Here is a 26,724-nt window from a genome sequence, read left to right as displayed (position 1 = left end):
CCTCCTCAGGGCGCTGTAATGGACAGGCCAGTATAAGAAGCTGCTCGTCACCTCATTCCAACCACTCTGGGTTTTCCTCTCCAGGGTTCCGCGGATTCCTACACGAGCAGGCCATCGGACTCCGATGTCTCTTTGGAAGAGGACAGGGAAGCGATCCGGCAGGAGAGGGAGCAGCAGGCAGCTATCCAGCTCGAGAGAGCAAAGGTGACTCTCTTGCCCCTGTTTGCGTCCAAAGAGGAGTGTTGATCAGCTCTTCTACCCCTACCTCAGATTTCTCTGGAAAAAAAAAAAAATCATTTTATGATCACTCTAATCAGGGAGCAGATTGCAAGGCTTTCTAATCCATTCACCTCCCCCCCCAAGTGAGGCTTAGTAACGTTCCCAGGGGACTATTATCTGAGCCAATGACAGATAATGCGTTTTTGTGTTTGGTTTGGAGGTGGATTTTTTGGTCATTCTCCAGCTTAGCAAGTGTAGCCAAGATCAAGCTCGCCGCACCTGGCGTTGGCAGAGAGACTCCTGAGGTTCCAGGTTACGTCACCTGTTCATGGTGTTAGCCGTCATTACCGGCCACACTTGCACTGGTGTTCTGTGGGTCACCCCGTTGACCTCTCTGCTCTTCCCTCTGGGTTTCCGTCTCCCACCTCAGGTTCAACATGAAGTCCAAAACTTTGAACAAGTATTAGCGTTGCAGCAAAAATGAGCAATAAAGTCATCGCAAAATAGACCTTCAGGTATTCCACAGGAGAGGCCCCCCGAGGAATCTCTGCACCCCCAGGAAGCAGCAGACTGCACTTCGAAATGTCAGAATGGGAAGAGTCGCTAGAGATCTCCCAGTCTGTGTCTTTTTTTTTTTAATTTTTTAAAATTGATTTTTAGAGAGAGGGGAAGGGAGAGCAAGAGAGGCATAGAAACATGGATGAGAGAGAACAGACATGCCCCCAACTGGGGATCGGGCCCATAACCTGGGCATGTGTCCTGACTGGGAATCGAACCGGTGACCTCTTGGTTCATGGGTGGACGCTCAACCACTGAGCTACACCGGCTGGGCACCATTCTGTGTCTTTTAAACTAGTTTTTGTTTTTTAGCACAGACCCCTTTTGTCAAATGAAATCTTACGCACAACAGCAAACTATAAAACAGGTCAAAGCCGGCCTCTCTTCCTTGCCCCCATGACAGACTCCTAAGGCATGTTGGTCTAATCTTTCTAATTTTTGAAAGAAGAAAAACTGACACTCAATGGAAGTAAATTCCTGTTTCTATTTTTTTCAGTAAAAATTTTAAGACAGGAGAATGGTGCAGGTAACGAAGCATCTTCCTTGGCTTCTACACGTGCGATGTGGGTTCGGTTGGGGAGGGGTTTGGGGCATAGGTAGGACTCTCCCTCCAGTGTCACTACCTCCAGTGTCACTCACCAGCCATGTTCACAGCATGAATAAATGAGCCAATAGCAAAGCAGCCAGGACTGCAGGAACCTTGTGTTCTCTCATTCGTGGCTAATTTTTGTTTTAGTTTTCTTTCAGAGTCTGTTCTGTGGCCATTGTGGTCACCCAAATGTCAGCGCAGTGCCGTTGGCATAGGCTGGTGGTTTGTGTAACCTCTGCCAGGCTGCACCAGCCCCAGAGCACTGGGTCCAGAAGGGTTTTAGAACCAGCTTTTGTTAGCTAGGGAGAGGTCTTCCTGCCTACCCCTCGGTGCCGCAGGATCAGGTTTTCTATTGAGTGAGATCCTGTAGGCTTTCAGACCAGAGCTACCCACCCCCACCCCCACCACAACCTTTTTATTTAAGACCCAACACCCGTTTCCTGTATCCACAGGGTGGGGGTGTCTGTTATCACTTAAAATAACAAGCATACATTTTATGACTAGAGGACAAAGCAGACAGCCCCTCCCAACTTCCCATTTCTTTCCAGGGCACATTTTTGTTTGGGATGTTGGAAAGTACCAGAGAAGGGCGGGGGCGGGGGCTGCTGGACTGAATTGTTTTCAGTGCTGTCTGGGACCGTGAAACCCATCTGAGTTCCCCCTTTGGAAAGCGATTTCCCCTCCTGCCTGGTACTACCAGTTATCTTGTTATAATACTACATTTCAATATGGAAAACCCTCCTCTGTCTTCCTCCCTCCATCCTTATTCATGATTCGGTGCCCAGTCCAAACCTGTAGCCTTCGCTGTGAAGACGAACGTGAGCTACTGCGGTGCCCTGGACGAGGATGTGCCTGTCCCCAGCACGGCCATCTCCTTTGATGCCAAGGACTTTCTACACATCAAAGAGGTAAATGTAGGGCACTCTGCGTCCCTTAACCTGCCGCGAGGCCAAAGCGCGGAACCAGCTCTGAGCCCGATCACGTGGGAAGAAGCCCTCAGGCGCTGCCAGTGTGCTACCTCATTTAATTTGCTGCGCCTTCCAAATCCACTTGTTCTCATCAGCATCGAGAAGCCGGAGAGCAGCGCTTGCATTGTCACACATTTAAAGCTTTGGACCACACTCATCACGGGGTGGATTTAGGACAGACCTGTGGTCCTCTGGTCATCTTTCAGTCACCTTGCATGAGCACAGAGGCTTAGGTACGGATCCAGTTTAGGGAAACACGAGTTTGGTGGCCAGGCACTTGCCCGTGAGGAACCATTTCCACAGGATGCTGTAATGTAAACATCTGGGCTATAATCCTATGGACCTTGACCTTGGAAGCAACACTAATGAGTATAATAAAGAACTGTTAAGGCTAAGGAGAGGGCAGAGGTCTTTGGGAAACAGAAAGCTTAAGGGATTGAGCAGTACAAGGAGGGCTTGAAGCCTCTCAACCCGAAAGGTGAAATAGTGACATCCAAAACTCGTGTTTACTCAGCCGAGGTGTGTGACATCCTACTTCCTGTCAGACACTGAGCTGGCCATTGGGGATCAGAGGTGGAGGCTCGCCTTCTCCACTGCCAGGAGCTCCGAGTCTGGTGGAATAGAGGGACAAGAACACAGTTTTCACACCGGGCGACAAGTTCCAGTGCAGTACAGTTGAATGGGTTGGTGGGAAGCCAAATAAAAAGCAGGGGGGACCACCCGGCTGGGGTGGAGGACAGTCAGGGGCCAGAAAGCTCTACAGAAGGTGGAGCCTGAGGGAGTTCAAGCTGGGGTGGGGGTGGCATCATGGAAGGGACAGCCAGGAGCAATGCAGATGGCTGCAGGGCAGTAAGTAGGGGGTAGGACAGGGGATGGACCCGGGCAGAGAGCTTGGACTTTACCTCCAGGCAGTGGGCTGGAGAGGAATTTTATTTTATTTATTTTTAATCCTCACCCAAGGATATTTTTCTATTGATTTTCAGATTGTGTGTGTGTGGGGGGAGGTGGGGGGTCGATGTGAGAGAGACACATTGATTGACTGCCTCCCACATGACCCTGACCAGGGCCAGAGACAAACCACAACAGAGGTACATGCCCTTAACCGGAACTGAACCCACAACTCTTTGGTCCACAGACCAACACTCTAACTGCTAAGCCAAACCAGCCAGGGTTTTGCTTTGCTTTAAATGGGAAAGAGTTAAGCATGTTTTCCACTCTGAGATGTTGGACCCAATGACATGTATTGGAAGGAAAAGAAGGGCACAGCTGGTGGAGGGAGGGGCTGGACTCAAAGGGAGAAGACGGCATCTGGAAAGTGGGCACAAGAATTAGGCTGAGTCAGGAGGAAACTCTTGCCTTCATTGAACTTCTCTGTTCTACACGAAATTTTCTGGTGGAGTTGGAGGCATACCCTGGAGGACACGCCCCCTTGATGGTTTCCGTTGGCTCTGCTAGAAAGGAGGCGTTGGAAATTAGATCTTTGAAAAGGGAGAGTATAAAAGTGGGACAATAAAATGAAACCTGAGAATGGAGGGGCCTGAAGAATGTGATCAACAGAAACATATCACTTAATGTCACTGAGACACTTGCATGGTAAATAGATAACAATTTTGAAAATCATTTTCTTTGAAACTCTGCATTCTACAATGGCATTAGTGATACCAGGAGACATATATACATAGTTTTGATACCAAGTGGGTCAAACATCTGGATGTCTGCAGATGTCTCTCCTTGCATTGTACCCCTGTGACCTACATTTGTGTAGTCACTCATCTGAGGTGTAGTTTGAACAGCTAGTATGTGCCAGGCCCTGGCAGACATCCAACAGCTCTAAACGAGGCAGACAGAGTCTCTTTTCTCATAGACTTAAATTCTAGTTGAGGAAACAGATAATAAACAAATAAGTAATTCCAAATTGTGAATGATTTAAGTGGGGGAAAATGAACCAAGTGCTGAAACATTTTAAATATAAGGATGAGGGGTTATATACTTTTAAATAGAAGGGTGATCAGAGAAGGCCTTTGTGAGAATGTGACCTTTAAGCAGAGACCTGAGGGATGAGGAGGAGCCAGCCTTAAAAGGAGCAAGGAGGAACCTTATAGGACGAGGAATCCGCACATGCCAAGGGCCTGAGGTAGGAAGATGGCCTGGCACAATCAATTACCTGGAAGCAGGTCATATGGCTGGAATGCCATATGAAGATGGCCTGGCACATACTAGCTGTTCAAACTACACCTCAGATGAGTGACTACACAAATGTAGGTCACAGGGGTACAATGCAAGGAGAGACATCTGCAGACATCCAGATGTTTGACCCACTTGGTATCAAAACTATGTATATGGCTGGAATGCCGTGGGCCATTAGCCGTGTCGCAGGAGACAGCGTGGTAGAAGTGAGCAGGGCACAAGTCAAGGAGGACCTTCCAGTGGTGGTGAGATTCCAGGTTTTACCCTAAATGTAACGAGAGGCCACTGAAGAATTGAAAAGCAGAGGAGTGTGATGGATTTATTTTCAAAGGTTTTCTGGTTGGTATAGAGACAGTGGATTGGTGTGGGATATGTGTGGAATCGGGAAGACCATGAGAATCATTCTAGCTGAAAGAATGGGATTGCGCCAGCATGGCGACCATGAGAGTGAGAGAGAGAGACAGATTCCAGATATATTATAGAAATTCAGTGGAGAGCACAGGTGATGGACTCAGGGTAGGAATAAAATTGAGCAGCTGGGGTGGATATTACTTGGGTGGGGAGAGGACAGATGGGGAGAGAGGTTGGGGCGTGGACACTCCCAAGAAGACACCAAGTAGGAAGCTAGCTGTAAGGATCCGGAGCTCAGAGGAAGGGGTTGGGCGGAAGATATAAATCTGGATGATTGGTTGACGCACGGCATTTAAAGCTGTGATAATGCCGAGAGTAGCGGGAGGAGAGAAGGAGCTCCGGATGAAACCCAAAGGAATTCCATCCTGCAGAGATGGGGTTCATGAAAAAGTTCAACAAGTGAGGAAACTGAAAAGGAGAAGTCTGAGTAGAGGAGGCAAACCAGAGCAGAGCAGCATGTGGACACCGAGAAAGAGGAGCGTCTCCTCAAGGAGGTAGCAGTTGGCCGTGGCACACGTGACATGTCACCTATGAGGAGGGAGGAATGGACACTGCATTGGCAACGTGGTGGTCAGCAGCATGGAAGCCATTGGGACCGTGGTCTAGAATCGTGGAGACAGAAGCCAAATGAAATGGGATGAGGGGAGAAGGGGAGTATATTTACAAGTGTAGACCATGCTTTCAAGGAAGTTGATACTGACAGGGCAGTAGACTGAGGAGGGTATGAATCCAAACAAGGTTTCCTTTCAAGACAGGAACTGTTGGAGCACCTGTGCGTGCTGATATTAACAGGCAGAGAGAGACTGGTGAGAAGGGAGGGGCAAAGGAGTAAAGTACACGTGGTATTGAGTAGGCAAGAAGGGTGGGGAGTGGAGGGGCAGACCTTTGATAGGAAGGGGAACACTTCTTTACTGAACGTGTAGGGGAAAAAATGTGTGCCGGCAAAGACTGCCTTGGTGATGGGAAGCAGATGAAGCATCGACTTGATGGCATGTGCTTTCTCAATGGTCCGCATGTACCTAGAAGACAAGGGCCCTCGACCTGAAACATGTGCCCTGGCATCTGAATGGTTAAGTTGATTTTGTCTCACTATTTCCATAAAATATTACTGTATTCATCGGTTGCCAACACTCTTCCTTTCCAAGGAAAAGCAGAACTTTCAAAGGTAAGAGAAGTTCTCACGTGTGCCATGCACACTCGCGCACACCAACATGCCTACCTTGCTGTATTTTATTGCTTTCCGCCATTCCATCAGTGTTCCCAGATTGTTCTGTTGGTTGCCTTTTGAGCTATATGTTCCTTGATCAGCAACCTTCTCTTTAACCTGGCACTGGGTGTGTGGTATTGAGCGGGTAATCCTATGTGGGTGACAGCCACTTGTTTCAGATCTTAGAAATATCAGATAAGAAAACATCTTAGAAAGAGAAGGCGCTAATCATTTTAGGGAGATCAAAATGAGAATGATCAGAACAGCACTAAGGCGACCTTGCCAGGAACCCGGCACCTGCTCTTGGAACAGCCGCACAAATGAACACATTTCTAGAATTAAGTTGTAGCCTTTCCTCTCATCCATTGCCTAGCAGGCCATCTATTATGCACAGTTTTAGCTGCTTTTCAGTAATGAAAAAGCTTAAATGCACAGAAAAGCTATAGCTCTCTCCTTATCACATGCACCAAATGACGTGCAAATTAACCTCTTGAATGTACACAGCGATTTTCTCTCAAGTAGCTCGAGAGAATGTTCATTTATGTTGAGTCAGGTGCTCGGTGTGCTCTGTCTGTTTCCTAGAACTAAGTTAAAACATATTGGAAAGCTGCAGTAACCATTTCAGGAAGCCCTGTAAGGTCACTTGAGTACCATTTAATCAATTAGTGTTCCAGTGGGCTAACTTAATTTCAGGAAATAACTTAAGCCCTGGGAAACTATGACTCAGGGTCTGTTTTGTCCCCACCACAGTCAAATTTAAATACCAGGCCTGTGCACCAAAGATTCTAAAAGTGTCCCTTTGCCTTTTGTTCATCCCGAAATAAACAGAACTGGTATTTCAGGCCCGTTATCCCAAAATAAAGATAAAAAGATAGGAAAAATGAAGACCTAGATTGTCAAGATTTTATGTTGGTTCAACTCACATCTCTTCGCAGTCTCATGCTGCATGTCATGTGCGCCTTGTTGTAGGAGCTGTGTGCAAAATGAAGGCCAAATACCTAAACCACATCAGTTGGCTTTTGACTGTGAGGCTGTTGCTCAGAATTACTCAGAGTTCGTAGAGCTTCTTGCCTCAATGATGCAATGAAACCCCTATTCTTCCTTCACAAGGTGTCAATGTTATATGTATATAAATGCCACGTTTTTTTCTGAGCTAAGCAAAGTGTGCTACTTAAGGTTGTTACATTTTGAAAAAAAAAATAGATACTTTTGGGTCAAAGCTAGAGAGTTATCTTGGCCAACACTGATAGAAACAATAAAGGAAATTCTGGGAATCATCTCTGGAGGGTGTAAATAATAGGGCTGATATAGCTGCTCTCTAGAAATCACTAGCCGAAACCTTTGAGGTGGGCGGGTTGAACTAAATGTGTCTTCTACCTAAGATTCAGCTAGTCTATAGTTATAACTGCAGTTCTGCTGACCTTTCAAACGGGCCACATTGATCGAGTCTCACCCGATTTTGACTAAATAGGGTTGTTTGAGTTTACATGTCATAGAACTTTATTTACTTTTTTTTTAAATCCTCACCTGAGGATATTTTTTTATTTATCTTCAGACAGAGTGTGAGGGAGAGAGAGGGAGAAAAAGGGAAAGAAGGAGAAACACCAATGTGAGAGGGACACATTGACTGGTTGCCTCCTGCATGACTCTGACCGAGGGTGAGGATGACTGCAACCGAGGTACATGCCCTTGCCCGGAATCGAATCCACGACTCATTAGTCCTCGGGCCAATGCTCTAACCACTGAGCCAAACCTGTCAGGGCGTAGAACTTTATTTAAATGGAAACCCTGGTTGGTGTTCCTATTGGATTTTAGGCCATTTGGAGACCTTAATTTGCAAGCCTATGTTTGGAGGTGTGGGAGAAGAACAATTTACTTCTACCCTTCTAAATTCTTCAGGCTAGTCTAATAGCCAAATTCACATGAGACAGATTAACAGGAGAGCAAACCAAATTTATTATGTATGTACCTCAAGGTTCCCCAAAAATATGAGACCCAAAAACAGATTGGGCAGTTAAGATAAATAAATTATAGTTCTTGCCCTGGCCAGTTGTGTTCAGTGGTTAGAGCATCGGCCCACAGACCAGCCGTGGGTTGAGTTCCGGTCAAGGGCACATAGTTCAGTTGTGGTTCATCCCTGGCCCTGGTAGGGGTAGTGCAGGAGGCAACCAGTCAGTGTGTCTCTCTCACATTGATATTTCTCTCTCTCTCTCTCTCTCTCTCTCTCTCTCTCATCCCCTTTCTCCCATTCTATCTGAAGGTAAATAGAAAAATATCCTCAGGTGAGGATTTAAAAATAATAAAAAATAAATAAATAAATAATAAATAAATAATAATTATCTGTGATGGTATCTTCCTTCCCTGAGCAGTCCTCTAAATTCTTTTAGTCAGTTAGGAAGAACGTTAGCAGTTTTTCCGGAGTTTTTCATTTCTTGAAAATAACCGGCTTAAAATAATTAATATTTGGGGTGGCATAATTTGGGGTGGTAAATTCTGCTTCCCCTCAGAAGGTTATAATTCTTTCCCAATGAGAACAGATTACAGACAGTATCATGGGTTTTTACCTAAAAGCTTCTGACAAATAACAGACAATTGAACACATTTTGTTTCAGACTTGCCTATCTTATCTTCCAGAATTTCAATTACACCGACGCGTATTTATTCTTAGAAAAGCCAACCCTTAATTATTGGCTAAGGCTTTTCGATAAGAGCCAAAGGAATCCAAAGGTTAGGACCTGACTTTAGTTCAGGATTGGCAAAGTGTGGCCTGTCTGCCTTTTTGGGAAAGAAAAGGTTTATTGAAACACAGCCATGCTGACGTGTTTACGTATCGTCTCCAGACGCTTTGGCTCTGGGCGGCGGGTTCGAGTCGTTGCAACAGAGAGCATGTAGATAGCAGAGTCGGAAATATTTGCTATCTGGGCCTTCAATAAAAATGTGTAGAACCTGCCCTGGCCGGTTTGGCTCAGCGGTTAGAGCGTCGGCCTGCGGTCCGGAGAGACCCGGGTTCGGTTCCCGCTAAGGGCATGTACCTCGGTTGCAGTTTGTCCCCGGCCCTGGTTGGTCGTGCGGGTGGCGGCCACTCAATGTGTCCCTTTCACGTCGATGTTTCTCTCTCTCTCTCTCCCTCCCACTCTATCTGTACAAAAATTGGAAAAATGTCCTTGGGTGAGGATAAAAAAAAAAAAAATGTGTAGAACCTACCTTAGTGTCTATATATATATATATACTGTTGTATAATATATAATATATGTGGTGTTTTGTTCTTCTGGTCCCCTGAAATTATTTAATGGAATGTGAAGACAAGTGAATTACTATTGATAGTAGTTTTATTTCTGCGTTCCAGAAATATAACAATGACTGGTGGATAGGGAGGCTGGTCAAAGAGGGCTGTGAAATCGGCTTCATCCCGAGTCCACTCAGGCTGGAGAACATACGGATTCAGCAAGAACAAAAACGAGGACGCTTTCACGGAGGGTACGCCTCCTTCCTTTTTATAAACTTTTTTTTTGGGAGGGGAGAAGGGGACGGGTAGGAACGTTAGACGATATTTTCAAGTTTGCTTCTTGGGTTCAAACTGTATGCTTTCAGAGTGGAAAGTACTTTTCTGTGATTGAGGCGTTTCTGAAATTGACACAAAGGTGTTTCAGATATTCCTTCTCCCTGAAGCCTGGCATCCCTGGAAGCAACATGAATTTCCACAGCCTCTGCAAACCTGCCTTGGAACCTAAGCTTTTCTTCATTAGAGTCACACAGGGCGTCTTTCTCAGTACAGTGGGGGGGAGCCTGACCTGAGCCAGCATCATGGCTCTTCTAAGTCGGCACAGAATGCAGTGGTGCACGTGGGCCCTGGCACCGGTAGCACCTTCTCCACCCAGGGCTTTTTGTGGCATCTGCCGTCTCTTGCTAATGAGGTAAAGACTCTGTCTAGCATCGGATGAATCGGCCTCTAGTGAACTAATGAAGTAGCCACATAGACCTCAGGGTGTAGGTGTTTCAAGGTCCCAGGAGGACACCAAAGCTTGAGAGAAATCAGAATCATGTGGGACCTGCACGTGAGCCCACACCGGAACATTGATTTGATACGCGTTATCATTTTCTGTAAGTCCTAAAATAGAAGCAGTTCTTTCTCTTGATTTCTCAACCTTCTTTTTCTGTTAGATCCTTTTCTGTTTCAAAAACACCTCTCATCTCTGTCTCATCTCCTCTCTTAGTTTTCTCTGTTGCATTTATTACCAGCAGAAATACTGTATATTTATCTACCTATTCATCTGTTGGATACTGATATCTCCCACATATAGAGTCTATTTGTGAAGGGATCTTGCGTTTCTCCCCCCACTGTTGTACTCCTAAATTTTAGAACAGTGGATACTCAATAAATATTTGTTGACTGAAATAATAAATGCATTATCACCATCATCTCCAAAGTTGTTAGTTGATTATTATTTTTCCGTAATGTTGTTATATACTTACATAGTTTTGAACTAAATGCTTACTTTGCAGAAGATGCAAGAGTAAGGCTGAGAACTACAGACAGGATTTTAGTTTCTTTCTGCGGACCCTGGGAGGTGTAGCTTCTCCTTCTATAGATGAGGAAACTGAAGCTCAAAGGTGTGATACAATGTGTCAGGACGAGAAGCCAGATTGTTCTCACTCTGGGGACCACACTCATAAGCACTGAAAGGGAGGGCCTCTGGGGGCTCTCGGAGCTGCCTGAGGAGACCACTGCGGATGATCCCCTGTTCTGGGTCACAAGACTGTCAGTTCTTAATTCTGATCCCCCCATAATCACTTCCAAGAAGAAATGCTACGTCCAGGTCTTGCTGCTTGTGTTGAGCTGTGTTTGACATCTGAGTGGTGCCATGGTGAGCTGTGTTAGTAAAAAGCAAGTCTCTCACAAGAATCTCCCCTAATGTCTGCATGGAATAAGTAGGAAAGATATTTTTACAAAGTATTTCCAGGTCCCAGTTAGTTTCCCCTTTTCTCTGAGGAATGAGGTCAAAGAAAACATTTGGACAGATTCTTGAAGTCCTTCTCTATAGCAGGATGTGGTGTGTTTTGAATTATCTAGGAGGATTAAGGCCAAAGAAAGCTTTGTATTCCCAAGTTCTATTTTCAAGGGATCTGGGGAATGACTCTCACGGTCCGTTTCCATGTCCTAGGAAATCCAGTGGAAATTCTTCTTCAAGTCTTGGAGAAATGGTATCAGGGACATTTCGAGCTACACCCACATCAGCAGGTGAGAGTTTTAGTTAAACTTTTAATGGAATGTATCCCTTGCTTAATATTTGAAAATACATGCAAATAGCTCCTACTAATTTGGAAACAATTTAAAAGGCTTGATATAAAGGTTCTTCTACTTAATAGTTCATTGCTCATTTGCCTTCTACAGTAATTTGATTTGATTTAAAGGGTGGCTGTGGTACTAAAAATTTAGGTACGTATATAATTTTGAAAAATCTTATTTACCCATCATCGTGTAAACCAATCTGAAGCAACTTCATCATTCCATTCATAAACCCAACAGACTAAGACAGTGATGACCAATTAAAAAGAAAAAAAAAAAACTTGGGTACTCTCAAGACAATACTCTGTTTTAGCCTCCATGGGCAGCTTTAAGCTGTGTTGGTACAGCTGGAGCTGAGGAGATTGGGAGGGTTGACACAGAGAATGAGGTTGGGCCCAGATGAGCTCAGTTCTATTTGGACAGCAAACAACTGAGCCCTGAGATGAACAGTAATGAAGGGAGCGTGGTGGCCCAATCGGGAGTCGTGCATTGGAAATTGTGGAGGTATTCAAGCAGAAAGTTTCCTTCCGTCACCCTTCCTGACTCCTGTGGCCTAATTTCATTCTGGCCTCGAACTGATGCCGCATGAAGGCATCCATATTACCACTTCAGAATAACAAGTCCGAGGTCTCTGCTGGCCTACAACGGCAGGAAACGGCGTCGGTTCTGGGCCAGTCCCGAGTGTACAGGTCCTTGTTCATATGAAACCTTCCTGACCTCAGGGCGCTGAACCAGACTAGGTCTCTGGGTTGCCCCCACATAGACTGGACCCGTTGGATGGCCACCAAAACACTTTAATCAGACACTGAGTATATTTTGCCTCATCCCCATCGGATGTTTAAGGCATTGCACCTTTTCACTATTACAAACCAAAAAGGACAGGAATAACTGGTAATGAACCTATTTGAAATTAAGAGCAGCGCACGAGGTGTCGGTATCCTGGAAAGTGAGCCAAAGACTTAAGAATGCAGAAAGGACTGCAAAATCCCAAAAGAATCAATGATTGAGGTGATGACCATTTTTGCCCAAATCGTCGTTCTAAGTTTCTCTTCATCACACTCGGTGTGTCCAAGTTGTTCTCAGCCACACTGTAGGCTGCGTCCAGCAGGAAACAGCCTGTGCCCGTTGCGGGCCCAGAACTTCCAGCCTGGCTGTGAAGCCCGGCCTCCTCCCGCCCCACGTGAGAGCAGGAGGTCAGGGCCCTCATTCAGGGAGGAGGTGTTCTGTCTTTCACGTCTTCAAAATCAGCCTGTCCCAAACGAGATAATAGAACCGTGTTCTGCAGAGTGGGTGATAGTGACATGAGAATGACAGGGACAAATCCGTATATCCTTCCCTCTTTGAAAATCGTGTACTGTCATTTACAGAGATTACATATTTTGATCTGGCTCTCATTGTTGTCTTTTAGCAAAACAGAAGCAAAAAGTGGTAAGTATGTCCTGTTTGAACCCACTGTTAAGGTTTCTCTCCATCTGTGCCTGATGCTCCATTTCAGTGGCCGAGTGGCTGTCACGTGAGGGTGAGCCTCTTCGGTGGGGCCTGAGTGATCGTTCTGTGTTGCACCTGAGGACTGTGGATGTTGTGGCTGTTGCGGAGCTGTACTCATCCTCACCTGGTCACACGTGTCACATCCTCTCTTTCAGACGGAGCACATTCCTCCTTACGACGTTGTGCCGTCCATGCGTCCGGTGGTGTTAGTGGGGCCGTCATTGAAGGGTTATGAGGTACAGACACCAGCCTGGGATGCTTCGGTTCTTGATCACGAATCTAGGAGACGGCCACTGGGAGCTGGGTCCCCAGGGCCTGCTGACAGATGGGTGCCCATGGAAGCCACCTGTCAGCGTGCGGAGGCGGGTGGGGCGGGGCAGGGGGCCGCTGTGGCCCTCGCTCTTTCTCCCGACACCCTTCTCACCGTTAGGTATTACCTTGTTTAGAAATAACTATCTCCCTCAAAACACTGAGAATGGGAAGTTCTGTTAGAAGGTTTGCTCTGTAACACATTCAAGAAAAAGGACTTTGTCTCAACCGTTCCCCTTATCATTAGAAATAATAGACTACTGTTAACAGCACAAGGGGATGTATAGGCTCTGCCAGCAAACCGAAACCCTCAAATCTCTCCCTGCTGGGGCTCAAGTCCATGGCATCATCCACCGAGTGTTTCTCTGTGTATTTATTTTAAAGGACCTATAGAAGGAAAATAATTCACTAAGTGTACTAGTAACTGCTTCCCAATACCACACTGGAAGGAAAGAGTGAAGCCTTAGATGCACTGCACTGCAGGTGTTGCCATTTTGACTTTGTTCTAGCACAGATAATAGGTGGACATTACAGCCAGAAGGTGGGCAACCTCCAGGGCACCATTCCCGCTGAGCTAGGACAATATCTGGCCCCTGGTAGGCACTCAGCACACATTCCTTGAATGAATTAATCAGTTTCTTTGAGGCAGATGTAAGAATCCCATCTCTTTGTCTCCTTCCCCCTTCCTGTCCCTGTCCCTTCCCCCACCCCTCAGTGGGTACTGTCAGAGGAAGAACAGGAGAGTGATCTACAGAAACCCAGCCCTGGGCACAGCATTTCTACCAACCTGCACAGACCAGCAGGGCTGCTGGGTCCCGGCTGGCCTGAGGGGGCCTAGCTGCTCCCCGCTGGAGGCCAGCACCACTCAGGTGTGGCGAGGACAGGCAGCACCTGTGTGCAGAGCAGCCTGTGGTGGTCCCTGGGGGCACTTCTAAACCCTCTTAAGGGAAGAGGACTGGGGTCTGATGACTGTTGCTGGATTACTCCTCCACACCCTGGAGGAGAACCAAGGGGGGAGTTGCAGTAACTGCGGGTGGCTAAGAATGAGAACACCTGGTGCAGCAACTTACCCCTCGGAGAGGACTGGCTGTGGCAGGTCTTTGCTCAACCACAGTGCCCTTCCCTTCTGCCTCTCTTACTCTTGACTTCTTTCTCTGTGCGTGTGTTTGCCTCATTCTTTTTTTCTCACCTCTGCAAAGGTAACAGACATGATGCAGAAAGCCCTCTTTGATTTCCTGAAGCACAGGTTTGATGGGAGGTGAGACATATAGATATTTTTATTTTCCTTTAATCAAACATGTATGGTGGATTGATGTGTGGATCTGCGTTTCCAGCAATTTCAGAAAATCTGTAATAATTAAAAGTTAACTCAGTAGTCAGGGAAGAATGCAATGAAAGAGCTCTGAAAATATGGAATTACGAAGCATAGCATTGAATCCCCAGGGGAAAAAGGACTTGCAGAAGGAAACTGGTCCATTTGTTTTATTTAAATGAATATATTTGTCTTGATTTTCTTAGTTGTTGGTGAATCCATACCAAACTTGTTTTATGAAAATTATTCATTTAAAATATAGCCCTGGCCAGTTTGGCTCAGCGGTTGAGCGTCGGCCTGCGGACCAGAGTGTCCCGGGTTCAGTTCCTGCTAGGAGCACGTACCACAAAAATAAATAAATAAATAAAATAAAATATAGAATAATTCTGATGCATATGATGGCACACTGGGAATTAACACATGTGTCTGTATGTATCAGATGAAGATAACAAAGTACTCAGCTTGCTCAGAAGAAGAGTGCAAGAAATGTTTTCATCATAAGCCTCTCAAAGCAACTGTTTTGTAGGGAATGGCATTTCTTTGGATGTTTAGCTCAGGGTTTATTTTACTAGAAATTACCTTGTTATTTTATTAGTCTATTTTGTATGTATCCTACTATGACCCATTATGAACATGGCTCAGTCTTTAGCCATCAGATAATTTTACCATTTAAGTTTTGTGGCAAATGTCTAGAAAGAGTTTCTATGTTTTTCATGGAAATGGTGACAAGTTCATACTAAGTGCTAAGCCTTTCACGATGCAGAAAGCACTCCACGTAAAAATAACCACCTGCGAATACCTGAGGACTTATTAGAATTAAAGAAAACCTATATAGCATTTAATAAAAAGTATGGTTAATGCAACCAACTTACCAAATAATGTAATAAATATGGTATTTTAAGAAAAAAGAAAACATTATCATGCTTTAAGTACAAATTGTGTATGTTTGTCAAAAGAAAAACCTCCTGGATAATTATGTTAAAAATAGTCATTCATTTCTGGGACTATATGCAAAGAAAATAAACTGAGATTTTAGTTCCAGTAATTGAGATTTTAGTTCAAGCAATCAGAATGCTTCAGTGCAATTATGTGAATGGCTAAGTACGTTTGTATAGGCTGGGGTGCTTTAATGAATTGTTCCCAAAGTGTATAATGATTCAAACACAATGGAAGCTTGTTGTTGCTCATTTAACAGTCTTAGGCAGATGTTCCTCCGCTGGAAGACAGAGGAGAGTGGGGGGAGGGGAGGACTGGGCAGAAAGTGTGTTCCACCCATCATTTGAGGCCTGCAATTGGCTCTCCAGTCACCAGGTAGAGAGAGGAGCGGTCCAGCCTGGAAGTGACGCACAGTGATTCTCACAATTCATTGGTTAAACTTGATCACGTGGCCACACTTAATTGCAAGAAAGGCTGGGAAATATATAGTCTATGTGCCCAGGAGGAAGAGGATACATATATAGTTGAACAAATAATTATGTGCCACATTGATTTAGTGGACCCAAAGAGCTATAAGTATGGGTTTATCCTATTCCCCTCTTTATATAATAATAACAGTAAGAAGAAGACTTTAGTAGTTACAAAGTAAACAAGTGACTAGCACTGAATACAAGAATATTGAAATCAGAGGAAAATGTAAAAGATATTTTATTCTAATCTGTTTTCTTTAACAACCACTAACCTGCTTCTTTTTGAAAACCGCTGGCTATTGGGAATTTGTTTCCTAAGAAAGCATCGCAAAGCAGCGGCTGGGCTCTGACTTGAACTTAATAGTACTAGTGTTGGTTCTGCCCTCTGACGATCTGGGCCATACCTCTACCCCGACGCAGCCCTTCGTGGGCTGAAGGCAGTTGACATGCACGGCCAGTTTTCCATGTTCTTGTTTGCACGTGCACTTGTCCTTCAGCTGTGCTTGGATCGCGTGGTTGTAAACTGTGGTGCCTTTACCTCAGGAAGAGCTGAGCAGTACCTCTTCTTGTGGCCTCATCACAGCCCTGAGCTGAACAGATCCCATCCCATCACACAGTCTACATTTGTGTTAGGTTGTTCGGGTCCCCATAGAGCATCCTTATAAACAACAATGTTAAAGGTTTGAAATGCAGGACCTGTGGAAAAAAGAAAAGAATTATTATAATTTAGCAAAGAGAAAATGAGTGACTTAATTATGGCTTTCAAGAGTGAAGAATCCGAGGTTCTACCTCAATGCTGAGGCCCAGAAAGAGGAAATGCATTGGATAGTACCAGCAGAGGTTTGTTTTGAATCAGGGAGAGGTGTCGGCATCAAGCACTTACACACACTGTTGAAGATGGTGTTAGAAATAGAATTAAAATGTCAATGCCAAGTGTTCCATGGGGTCTGATGACACAGCAGAGGAGCTGAAGATCTGAGGGCAAATCCAACAGCAGCAAAAGTGATGGCTGGAGAAAGTGACTCAGCCCCAGAGAGATCTCATGTACGGCAGAGTTGGAGAAAGATATTAAAGGTGGGAGTAGGTGAGTGGACTTGCTTTCAAATAATAAAAGGCCAGTGAAGCAGAGAAACAATACTGGCTCTGTTGGTTGAGTGGATTTGGAGACTTTAATAAGGAAGAAGAGATTTGCTTGTAGCTTCACACTGACTATGACATGCCTGTCCTTACATTTTGAGCTATGACAATCTGCTGCATTATGTTTTACCAATTAATAAAAGGAGCGAAAACAACACATCGTCTTTCATTGAAACCAGCCAAGAGAACAATTACACAGAAGGCATTAGCACAGTGACACAATATGTTCTACTGGAAACCTATTCTGTTTCACAGGCTACAAATGTAGGAGGTTACACAAAATCATCAGGAGAAAGGCTTATTTTTCACAAAGAGCCAAAAAGGGATCCACTGGCTCAGAGGATTCCTTCTCCAAAACAGTTTTTCAGGTCTTGGTTGGAAAATAATTCAACAAATTGGATTCAAGTCCAATAGCTTGACTATGACAGAATCATATGCTTGCCTTTTTTGATAACTTAGAAATTATTGGAGTCAGTTTAGAGCTTACTTATTATACATGTATTTGCTATGACTGCTATTGTAGGGTCTAACTGTACTGCATGTAAGAAAAATGAAAAGCACCTTATGGAATAGTTCCTGAGGGATACCTGGAGGTGTGGATAGCCACACGCAGTGCCATTCCTGTGCACAGATCATAAACTAAGTGAGCCCCGCAATCTGTTCCAGGGGCCCTGCGCTCTTCATTTCCCACCACAGACCTGCACTGGGGATCGTCCTTTGGGAGGAGGTTTGTCCAGCTGGTTGAATCTATCATTCATAGGCTGAACAACAAGCAGTCAAACTAATTGCAATTTGTTGACCTAGGCTAATTATTTCAGATCCCAATTAAGTTGTAAGCTTGTTGACAGCTGGATCAGATCAGCTCTATGTTATTGGAGACTTTGTAATCGACACGATCGTGGCCAAAAATCCTAAATGAACATCATGTAATTTGTACAGATAAGATCTAAGGCAAGAGAAAGTTATTAGCCCAGGAACACTTAAAGAAGGAACAACAACCACAAAAGGATTTGAGACAGAATCGAAGGAAAAAAGAGGCTGAGAATACAAAGTGGGGAGACCCGAAGGAGAGCATTGATCTGCCAGAGGAAATGGGAACAATTGGTGCTATCACAGAGTAGCCGGCCACGGAAGAATGAAAACAACTCGTAGTTGCAATCAACAGATGGAAAAGAACTGCGCCTTACCTTCTGCTTCCTACCCAGTGTCATTCCCTCAAGTCTCCTCCCGCCACTCTCTCCAAATGCAGACTCATCAGGACAAACACTAGAAAGAATTGAGCACTCTCATGCCAAACATGAATACTTAAATGAGCAGGTTTTGATTACATGTCCGCCCGGATTCTCCCACCTTCAAAGTATGTAAATATCACAGACTGGAGCTGGGAGAGTTCATGGTAGATTGCTAACTTTTGAGGATAGGATATAAAGAAACTGTCTTTTTCAAGTCTTAAATATACATTATATATGTGCCTATCAATATAGGACACTATGAGTAATTATTTAAGGAAACACTTTTTTATATATCACCTTGTTTTCTAATGATAGTCCCGTGCGATAGTTTGCCAAAGCCACTATCCCCATTCTATTGATCGCAATACTGAGGCTCACATCAGGGCATGACCAGTTCATGGTCATGCAACCAGCAAGAGAAAGATTCGGGAAGAATACTCAGGTCTATGTATGCCTTCCATCCCTGATGTCTTGACAGTGCATAGTCTGTTCTTTGGGACACTTTTTCTCTATTAATACTAGGACTTAAAAAAATTAATATACCAACAGCATCATAGCCTAGAAATAAAAAATACTTCTGCCTTGTCTTACTAAAAGTTTCCTGGGCTGTGTCTATCCTCTCCTGAGGTCTTTCATGCATGTACACTTTTATTAAGAAATGATTTGTACTAAAAATTAGCTGGCATTTTATTAACAAATAAAACCTTTTATTGTCCACACCTTTTCCTGTTTGGGGAATATATGAAGCAGCTTGTGTATGCGTGTGTGTGTGTGTGTGTTTGGTAAAAGTTTGGATGTGTTTTAAAATGGCTTTGTAAAAATGTTTATAACCCAGAAAAAATAAAAGTGTGCCTCTGTTGATAATCCCTGGAATTCTTAAGAACCAAAGGTCACTATTTGGTTTGTATGGAACTAGAAAGTTTTATTTTCACCTAAGCAGAATAGATTCTTTGGGCCCTCCAAAAATAATTCTTCTACAATGTTGGATCCTGTCCCTCAACCATCCCCCTTGTCTCCAGTCATATATTCGAATTGCTCTGGAACTTCATTGTAAGTTTCTAACCAGCAACTTCATTCTTAAAACAACAAACAAAAAACAGAAAGAAAAAATAATAATAAACAAGCAAGCCCTGTTCTGTCAATTAAAGAAGCTATGACCCCGAGGACCGCCTGGGAGATGTCATGCCTCAAGTTGAAGTGGCCACCTGAGGAGCGGGAGCTCAGAGGTGGGGTTCACCTGACGTTAACCTGAATAAATCCTGACCATCTCTCAGCTCCCGGCCAGGACTGACTGGCACCTGCGCTTGGCCTGGTGGCTCATACCTGGAGAACTGGGGCCGCCGGAGAAGAAAACTGAAACTCAGAGTTGTACGTCAGGTGGCTAAGTGCTGACCTGGTGGCCGGGGGCCTGAGCTTTACACCGTCGTAGCCTCTGACTAACCGTGGGCAGCTTCCTCTCTGAGTCTCAGTTCTTCTTCTTGGTGAAATGAAGAAATATTACTTGACCGGTGTTTCCCAATGTCATTCAGCAGTTGAACAGCTCTTTACAGTGAAATCCTAGAGAACGCACCAGCGTAGAAAATGGACATACAGAGGTGTTTGCCTGTCGTTGACTGTGGAAAGCCACGCCCGCCACTCAGCCTCCCTAGGTTCTCAGTGGCCCCACAGGTGTTTCACAAAACTCTCGGTTTCTGCAGAAGACAATGTGAAGATGCCGCAAGCACTTTATTAGGACCTAAATATTCAAAAATTTAAACTTCCTGACCATCTCTAGTGCATATAAATATAATGGCACAAGCAAGGGGTACTTTGCTTTCAAAGGGCACCAGAATTTTTGCACAGTCTGTTACTTTCAAGGAGCGACTTCCAACCATTTGTTAAATGGAATATTTTTAATTCTCCCCAAAGCTTCGGGTTGCTGAAGGCAGGCGAAGAGTCTCCTGGGAGTGCTGATAGTGTTGTCCCAAAACAGGTGTGACTGACACAGGCCTCAGTAATTGTTAATAACTGCACCTCTTCCGCGCTCCAACTCCGGAGGAGTTTGAAAGGAAGGGGAGCGGCTGTGCTAACTGGTGTACAGGGGAAGGGGTGCTCCTCTCCCTGTCTCCTTCCTGGAACCCTGCCAAGTTGTGAAGCTAAGAATGGAGAAAGGTCCATGGTGGCAGTAACTGTTAGAGAGGCCTTCTTGCATTCTACAGGTAGATACTAGTCTGAAGTTGCTCAATCCTGGTTCATTTTAAAGAATTTTAAAATTGTACGTTCCAGAGATTCTCATTTGATAATCATGTGCAAGTAGACCCCTCTCTCTTCACTTGCCATGTCTTTGCTTTATCCTCCTGTGTGACTGCAGAATACTTCCTACCTTTAAAAACAAAAACAAAAACAAAACGAAACCTGTCACAATCCTCACATTGCCTTTGTATGGCTGCCCACCATACATGTACAAAGTCATATGCAAGTATGCTGAAGAATCTTGTGCCTGCATAAACGAGATCATATTGTTCATACTCTTAGAAAACCTTCCTTTGGGCTTGTGGAGAAATGCTTCATGTATCCTGAATTAACTGTTGAGCACCAGGAATGCCACATAGTTACAACTAGTTAATTGTCCTGGATGGTCAAGAGGAGGAGGATTTCCCCTTGGCCAGCAGCATTATTATGCCAGGGCAGAGCATCTGTAGTTTTTTGTTTTGTTTTGTTTTTATCCTCATCTGAGGACATTTTTGCATTTATCTTTAGAGAGAGCAGGAGGGAGAGAAGGAGGAAGAGAGAGAGAGAAACATCCACGTGAGAGAGACACATCGAGTGGTTGCCACCCACACTACCGTAACCAGGGCCGGGGACAAACGTGCCCTTAGCGGGAACCGAACCCGGGACTCACTGGTCTGCGGGCCGATGCTCTAACCACTGAGCCAAACCAGCCAGGGCAAGCATATATCGTTTTTTGAAGGTCGTGTTCAAGAGCAGCTCGACTGGGAATGGTAGGGAAATGGTATTGCTGCTTCCTAGAAAGAGCATGGTTTATTCATATGTTTTGATTCCCTCCTGGTATGATGTGCATTAAAGAGACTTCAACAAGGCGGACGCCAGTGGGGAAGGAGCTGCAATTTTACTGCAATAATTTTTTTTGTCGTTGTTAAATAGCCAAAACCTTCCTATATTCAGCTCTGCTTGTGTTTTAATACTAGCCAAAGCCTGTTTAAAATACTTGTGGCCAATGTTTATTATACTGTGGTTGCACTGTAGTATGTAAAGTGGTTATTAAGTGCTGTGGTTATAAATCACTTGGAGAGCCCTATAACATCGTTACCGGCTTGTTTTGTTCTGTGTTCCTGTTGATAGGATATCGATAACGAGAGTGACAGCTGACATTTCTCTCGCTAAGAGGTCTGTCCTAAATAACCCCAGCAAGAGAGCAATAATCGAACGTTCCAACACTCGGTCCAGCCTAGGTAAGATGTTCCAATGTGGTACTTCTGCAAGCTGTGCTTTCGGATGGGGATGACACGTGCTGCGTTTGGGAGTGGCTTTTCCGATCTGCTCCCCATTCGGAATGGGGAAGCACCGATTAACTGGAGGGAACGCTCTCCACCCCAGAGAAGGGAGCAGCATCCTGCCGCAGCCGGAGCCGCCTCCCCTCAGCTCTAGTCAGTTAGCTAATCCGTGGTCTGGTGGGGAGAGTCCCCAAGGGGCCCTCCCAGTGTGTTACTGCCTAGCCATGGGAAACCACTCATCTCCACTTCACCCAAGTTTCTGAATGTGGCTAATGATGTCTGTCATGCCTGAGTCACAGCTGACACGAAAGGAAATGAGATGTTCAGCTTTCTCAAGTCTTTAGAAGAAAGCGAGATCGTGGTGTTACCGTTGCTTCTGCTGCCAACTGCTAGTACCCAGAACAGTAGTATCTCTAAGTGGAAATAGTAGCCACATTAATAACATGCAGGGAGTTTAAACATGTCTTTCCCGGAGCACCAGTGAGAAAACATCTTGAAATTTACCATGATGGCAATGAAAAGAAAATGCTGTGTGTGGTTAGCGCCATCAAGCCCTGTATGTGCAGGTGGTGGAGGCCGGAGTCACGGTCCACAGAAGCAAGTCCCTGCTGCTGGTGAATCACAGCATTCGTGGCAAAGGTCTGTCTGTGGTTCCTAGGACTGCCAAGCTGCTGTAGTCCACTCATAGCTTTCTGGGAGTTTTCCTTTGCATTTGCCTTCTGAGGGCAACTTGTCTTAGTGCCCTCTTCTGTGTAGGTCGATAGGGGTCTTCTATGCCACTACTTTTTTTTTTAACTACTGAAGTCAGCTCTATAGATGATTGAAAACTAAAAATGAAGTTTCAAGATAGTCCGCATGCCCAAACAGCACATCAAGAATGCGTTGCCCTGCTGGTGTGGCTCAGTGGATTGAGCATTGTCCCATGGACTGAGAAGTCCCAGTTCCATCCCTGGTCAGGGCACACGCCCTGGTTGCAGTCTTGATCCCCAGCAGGGGGCGTGTAGGAGGCAGCCAATCGCTGTTTCTCACATTGATATTTCTATCTCTGTATCCCTTCCTCTCTCTCTAAAAAGATTAAAACATTAAAAAATAAATAAAAGAATTCACTGAAGGCTGGGAAGAACTGAGCAGGTTGGAAAGAGGCCACAAAGTATCAGCTCTGTATTCCTGGCATAGAATGGCACATGGTAATTGATCAGTAAATGTTTGTTCGATGGTTGCTTTGTGAAAGAATGCTGAATTTACCAAATGAAACAGGTGTTAGCACTTGTGAGTGCAAAATCCCAGACATCAGGGGTTTTTAGTTGTTGGATTTTAGTCCTGTATTTAGAGCCTTCCACATACAGAATGAAAGGCTTTTAAAGGCACATCTTGTCACCTTGAGAAAGTGATGATGACAGAGTTGATGATGGTGAATCAGATTAGGTAACTGGCTAAAGCCAAATATGGGTGACAAGGATGCCAAATTAGGTTGAAGATTTCAAAGCAAGCACCTGTTCTCTGTTCTGTCTTTCATCTCCTCTCACTCCTCACCGTGACTTTGACTTCCTCCGATGTGTAAGTGGAGACTAACAGACACTTGAAAGCATCAGCTAGGTTGCCTGACTCTAAACATATGTACCAGCCAAGGTTTCATGAGTATTCTTTGAACTCATTGGTGTAATCTAGTCACCTGTTGTCAGTCAGTGGAGTGGGTGGGGTGCAGTTAGTGTAAATATTGAGAAAGAAACAAGGTACATGTCAGCTCCCTGTTTTTCCCTTTTACTCTGTAAATTCATGCTCCATAAACAGGGAGCTAATTGAATGTCAATCTGTTATAATAATCACTATGTGAGCCACTTACATCCATTTGCTTGCTTGTTAATGCACACTTGCAGATTCCTTCATCAAATGTTTACTGAACACCTGTTATGTGCCATTAATTACACCAGACTTGGGAAGTGCAAAGGTGACTAAGACAAAGTATCACACACATGAGCCAACAGAAAGAAGAAACAGATGTTTGAAATACTGTTTGATAAGGGAATTAGGAGCAAAGAGCTAGGGCTATAAAGAAAGAAGGGTAGGGAGTAAGAGATGTCTGAGAAGACATCTCTATACACCTTACTAAAGAGTTCTGCAGAATAGATCCCACAACAAATGTTCATTTTAAAAGACACTAAATACTTGTTACATCCAAAATGTTTTCTATGGTCAAATAAATTTGGAAATTGTGGATTAGACAACTGGTGGTTTTCTTGACTGCAAGACTACTTAGAGCTGTTAAGATACAGAGGTAATGCACATTTGAAATTCCAAGGGAAACTGTTATAGTATGCAGTATTTCTCTTACAGAAAACCTTTTGCCATAGGATATCTTAGCGGAGTACTCTTCCAGAGTACTTACTTTGGGAAATGTGGCTTTGAGCCCTAAGGAGCCACTGAAGTATTTTAAGCATTTGGATATAAACAAGATCACAAAGGATAGACAGACTGAAGGGAGATGGGCCCAGATCAGTCATGGTCACATTATAAGCACGTTCATTAATGTCCCTCCAGCATCATAGTCCATGACTTCTCATTTGTCTGAAACACAATCATGAGGAAACTTCCATTGGATCTCCTCTGAGAATCAGCCTGAGCAGTCAAGGTTGTTGGATTTGGTTAAAGTTTTTCCTTAAGAAAATTAGCTATGTAGATAAATACGTCTTTCTCTTCCTCACACATATATGTTATTTATTGCATTCTGTATGCATATTATCTGAATATGGGACCTACTGCAGTACAGAGCATGACTCTCTAGCCTCCTGGCTGGCAGTGCCTGAGCACCTCTCTGCTCACACCAGAGTGCCCAGTGCCCAAGAGTTTGTGTTGGTTAAGCAGTAGGTGTCCTGCCCTCCTGCACCTGTCAGAGGAAACCCGCTCAGGTGGGTCTGAGGTATTACACAGAGGTGGACTCAGAGTGCCTCAAGGGTCCTTGGTCCCAGAGCAGTCCAATCTGTACCACCACCTTTTGGCTACTTCAGAAAATATTGCAGTCAGATTTGAAACTTGAGGCTTAAAGCAATATAGACTTGTTCTAGCCTAGTCCTGACTAGGAGTTAACATTAAACCAGCGGCAGTTTAATGAATGAAATGAAGGAAGGACATGCTCCAACAGCCTGAGGCTGAAGTTTACTACAATAAAAATAAAGTTTATATTTTAAGCTTCTCTCATAAGAAAGATCTTTAAAAAAAAAAAACTGATGTGAGAAAAAAAGACAGGTATGGTATTATTACTATGACAAATGTAGAATGCAATTTCAGAAAAATTTTGCAAATAAGCCCAATTGTCCAAATTCTTATTAATATCTGAAAGCTAGTTACCTTTCAAAGCAACGTGAAATATTTCAAGCTGTAGGTATTAGATGATATGAAAAATGGTAATAATGTTACTGTTTAAAGTCACACTTCAAATATAGATGATGCATCGGTGATTTTGTGGGAAGTAAAAAATTCATGCTATTAGGCAAAGCCCAAGAAAATCGAGTTACATGACAGTTTTGAGCATCCCTGACTCCACACACCCTCTCAATCCATTTGATTATAGAAGGGAGAACTTTTTAGTGCGTGACATGAACTTGAATTTATGCTAGATAAACAAAACAAATCATGGGATTCTGGTACAAACCCTTTTCAGTGGGAAGACTTAGAGCAACACCAACTTTTCTAAGGCCAGCTTTGAAGTAATTTAAATGAGCTGGCTATGTCTACTCTGTATAATTGTGATGAGATTACAACATTGTTAGGTCACACCTGTAGATCAAAATAAAAGGTAAAAAGCAAAACAAGACCATCTCTCTGAAAATAAGTCTCATTTAGACGTGACTCAATAAGTCAAATGATTTATAAAATATATATTTAAAAGATTATTTATGTCTCAGAAAGCCACATTATGTTTTTATGGATAACCTGTTTTGCTTTTTTTTTCTTTCCTTTATTGATTTTAGTGAGAAAGGAAGGGAGAGGGAGAGACAGATAGAAACATCGATGAGAGAGAACATCGATTGGCCGCCTCCTGCATGCCCCCCACTAGGGATTGGGCCCACAACCTGGGCTTGTGCCCTGACTGGGCATCAGACCGGTGACCTCCTGGTGCATGGGTCGATGCTCAACCACTGAGCCACACCAGCCAGGCCTATTTTGCTTTTTAAAAACTAGCTGGGTTGCTTTAGAAATTGACAATAACTACGTTTTTTATTTGACCAGATTCACTCAGGTTGGGATAACTTGACTATTCCAGCTACCAAATGGATTTGCATCTAGACACATTGCCATGTTTTATAATGGGTCTAGTGTTGTTGTTTTTTAAAATAACACTGAAGATAATTAGGCCTCAGAACAGTCCACTGGCCCTAATACTTAAACTAAGACTTAGTAATATACTAGTTATAAGAGTAGACCTAGAACATTTAACCAGGGATACAAAAATGTGCACATCAGTCAAAATAGGGGAATTGTGGGATTTTTAAAAAAGATATTCACAAAATATTAATATATAAGTTGTGCATCGGTAGAAATATTTCATTGTAATTTGCATTCCATGTGATGCTGCTCTGTCCATGTGTCTCAGTTTCTTAAATGTGGTTTCAGCTTCTATAGCTAAAGTACAAGTTCTTTAGACAAAGCAACAATCAGATATGGCATAGCTATATCAATAGCCAAATATCAGGGTGAATGTAAGAAGCAAATCAAGAGAGCCATCTCAAATTTTCTACCAACTGTTTGGTTTCATGCAGAACTCAACCCCTTTCTCTCTTTTTGGAAAAGATCCTTAGTTAGATCAGAATATGTTGATTCCAAGTGTTCTGTTTTTCAATGTAGACAAGCATCTGAAGGAGGGCTACTGTATTTTTAAATATAAGAACTAACTAATAAAAGTAACCGTGACTTGTTTTTTAT

At 44.0% G+C, this 26,724-nt stretch overlaps 1 protein-coding gene across 2 annotated transcripts in view; it reads left to right on the top strand.

Annotated features, from left to right (window-relative positions):
- The window catches only part of CACNB4 (calcium voltage-gated channel auxiliary subunit beta 4), a 231,032-nt gene that overhangs the window by 183,902 nt on the left and 20,406 nt on the right, over positions 1-26,724 (top strand). The window contains exons 3-10 of one of the 2 annotated variants that reach the window (XM_036254358.1): positions 85-204; positions 2,152-2,274; positions 9,486-9,616; positions 11,302-11,378; positions 12,835-12,854; positions 13,070-13,150; positions 14,423-14,481; positions 21,653-21,762. In XM_036254358.1, the coding sequence (XP_036110251.1) occupies positions 85-204; positions 2,152-2,274; positions 9,486-9,616; positions 11,302-11,378; positions 12,835-12,854; positions 13,070-13,150; positions 14,423-14,481; positions 21,653-21,762 (721 nt within the window). Of the gene's footprint in view, positions 1-84; positions 205-2,151; positions 2,275-9,485; positions 9,617-11,301; positions 11,379-12,834; positions 12,855-13,069; positions 13,151-14,422; positions 14,482-21,652; positions 21,763-26,724 lie in introns of those variants that run through there. The other variant, XM_036254357.1, reaches the window with a different exon arrangement.

This window comes from Molossus molossus, unplaced genomic scaffold (genome assembly GCF_014108415.1).
Source record: "Molossus molossus isolate mMolMol1 unplaced genomic scaffold, mMolMol1.p scaffold_m16_p_11, whole genome shotgun sequence".
NCBI lineage: Eukaryota > Metazoa > Chordata > Mammalia > Chiroptera > Molossidae > Molossus > Molossus molossus.
This window is presented reverse-complemented; position numbering and strand designations above follow the sequence as displayed.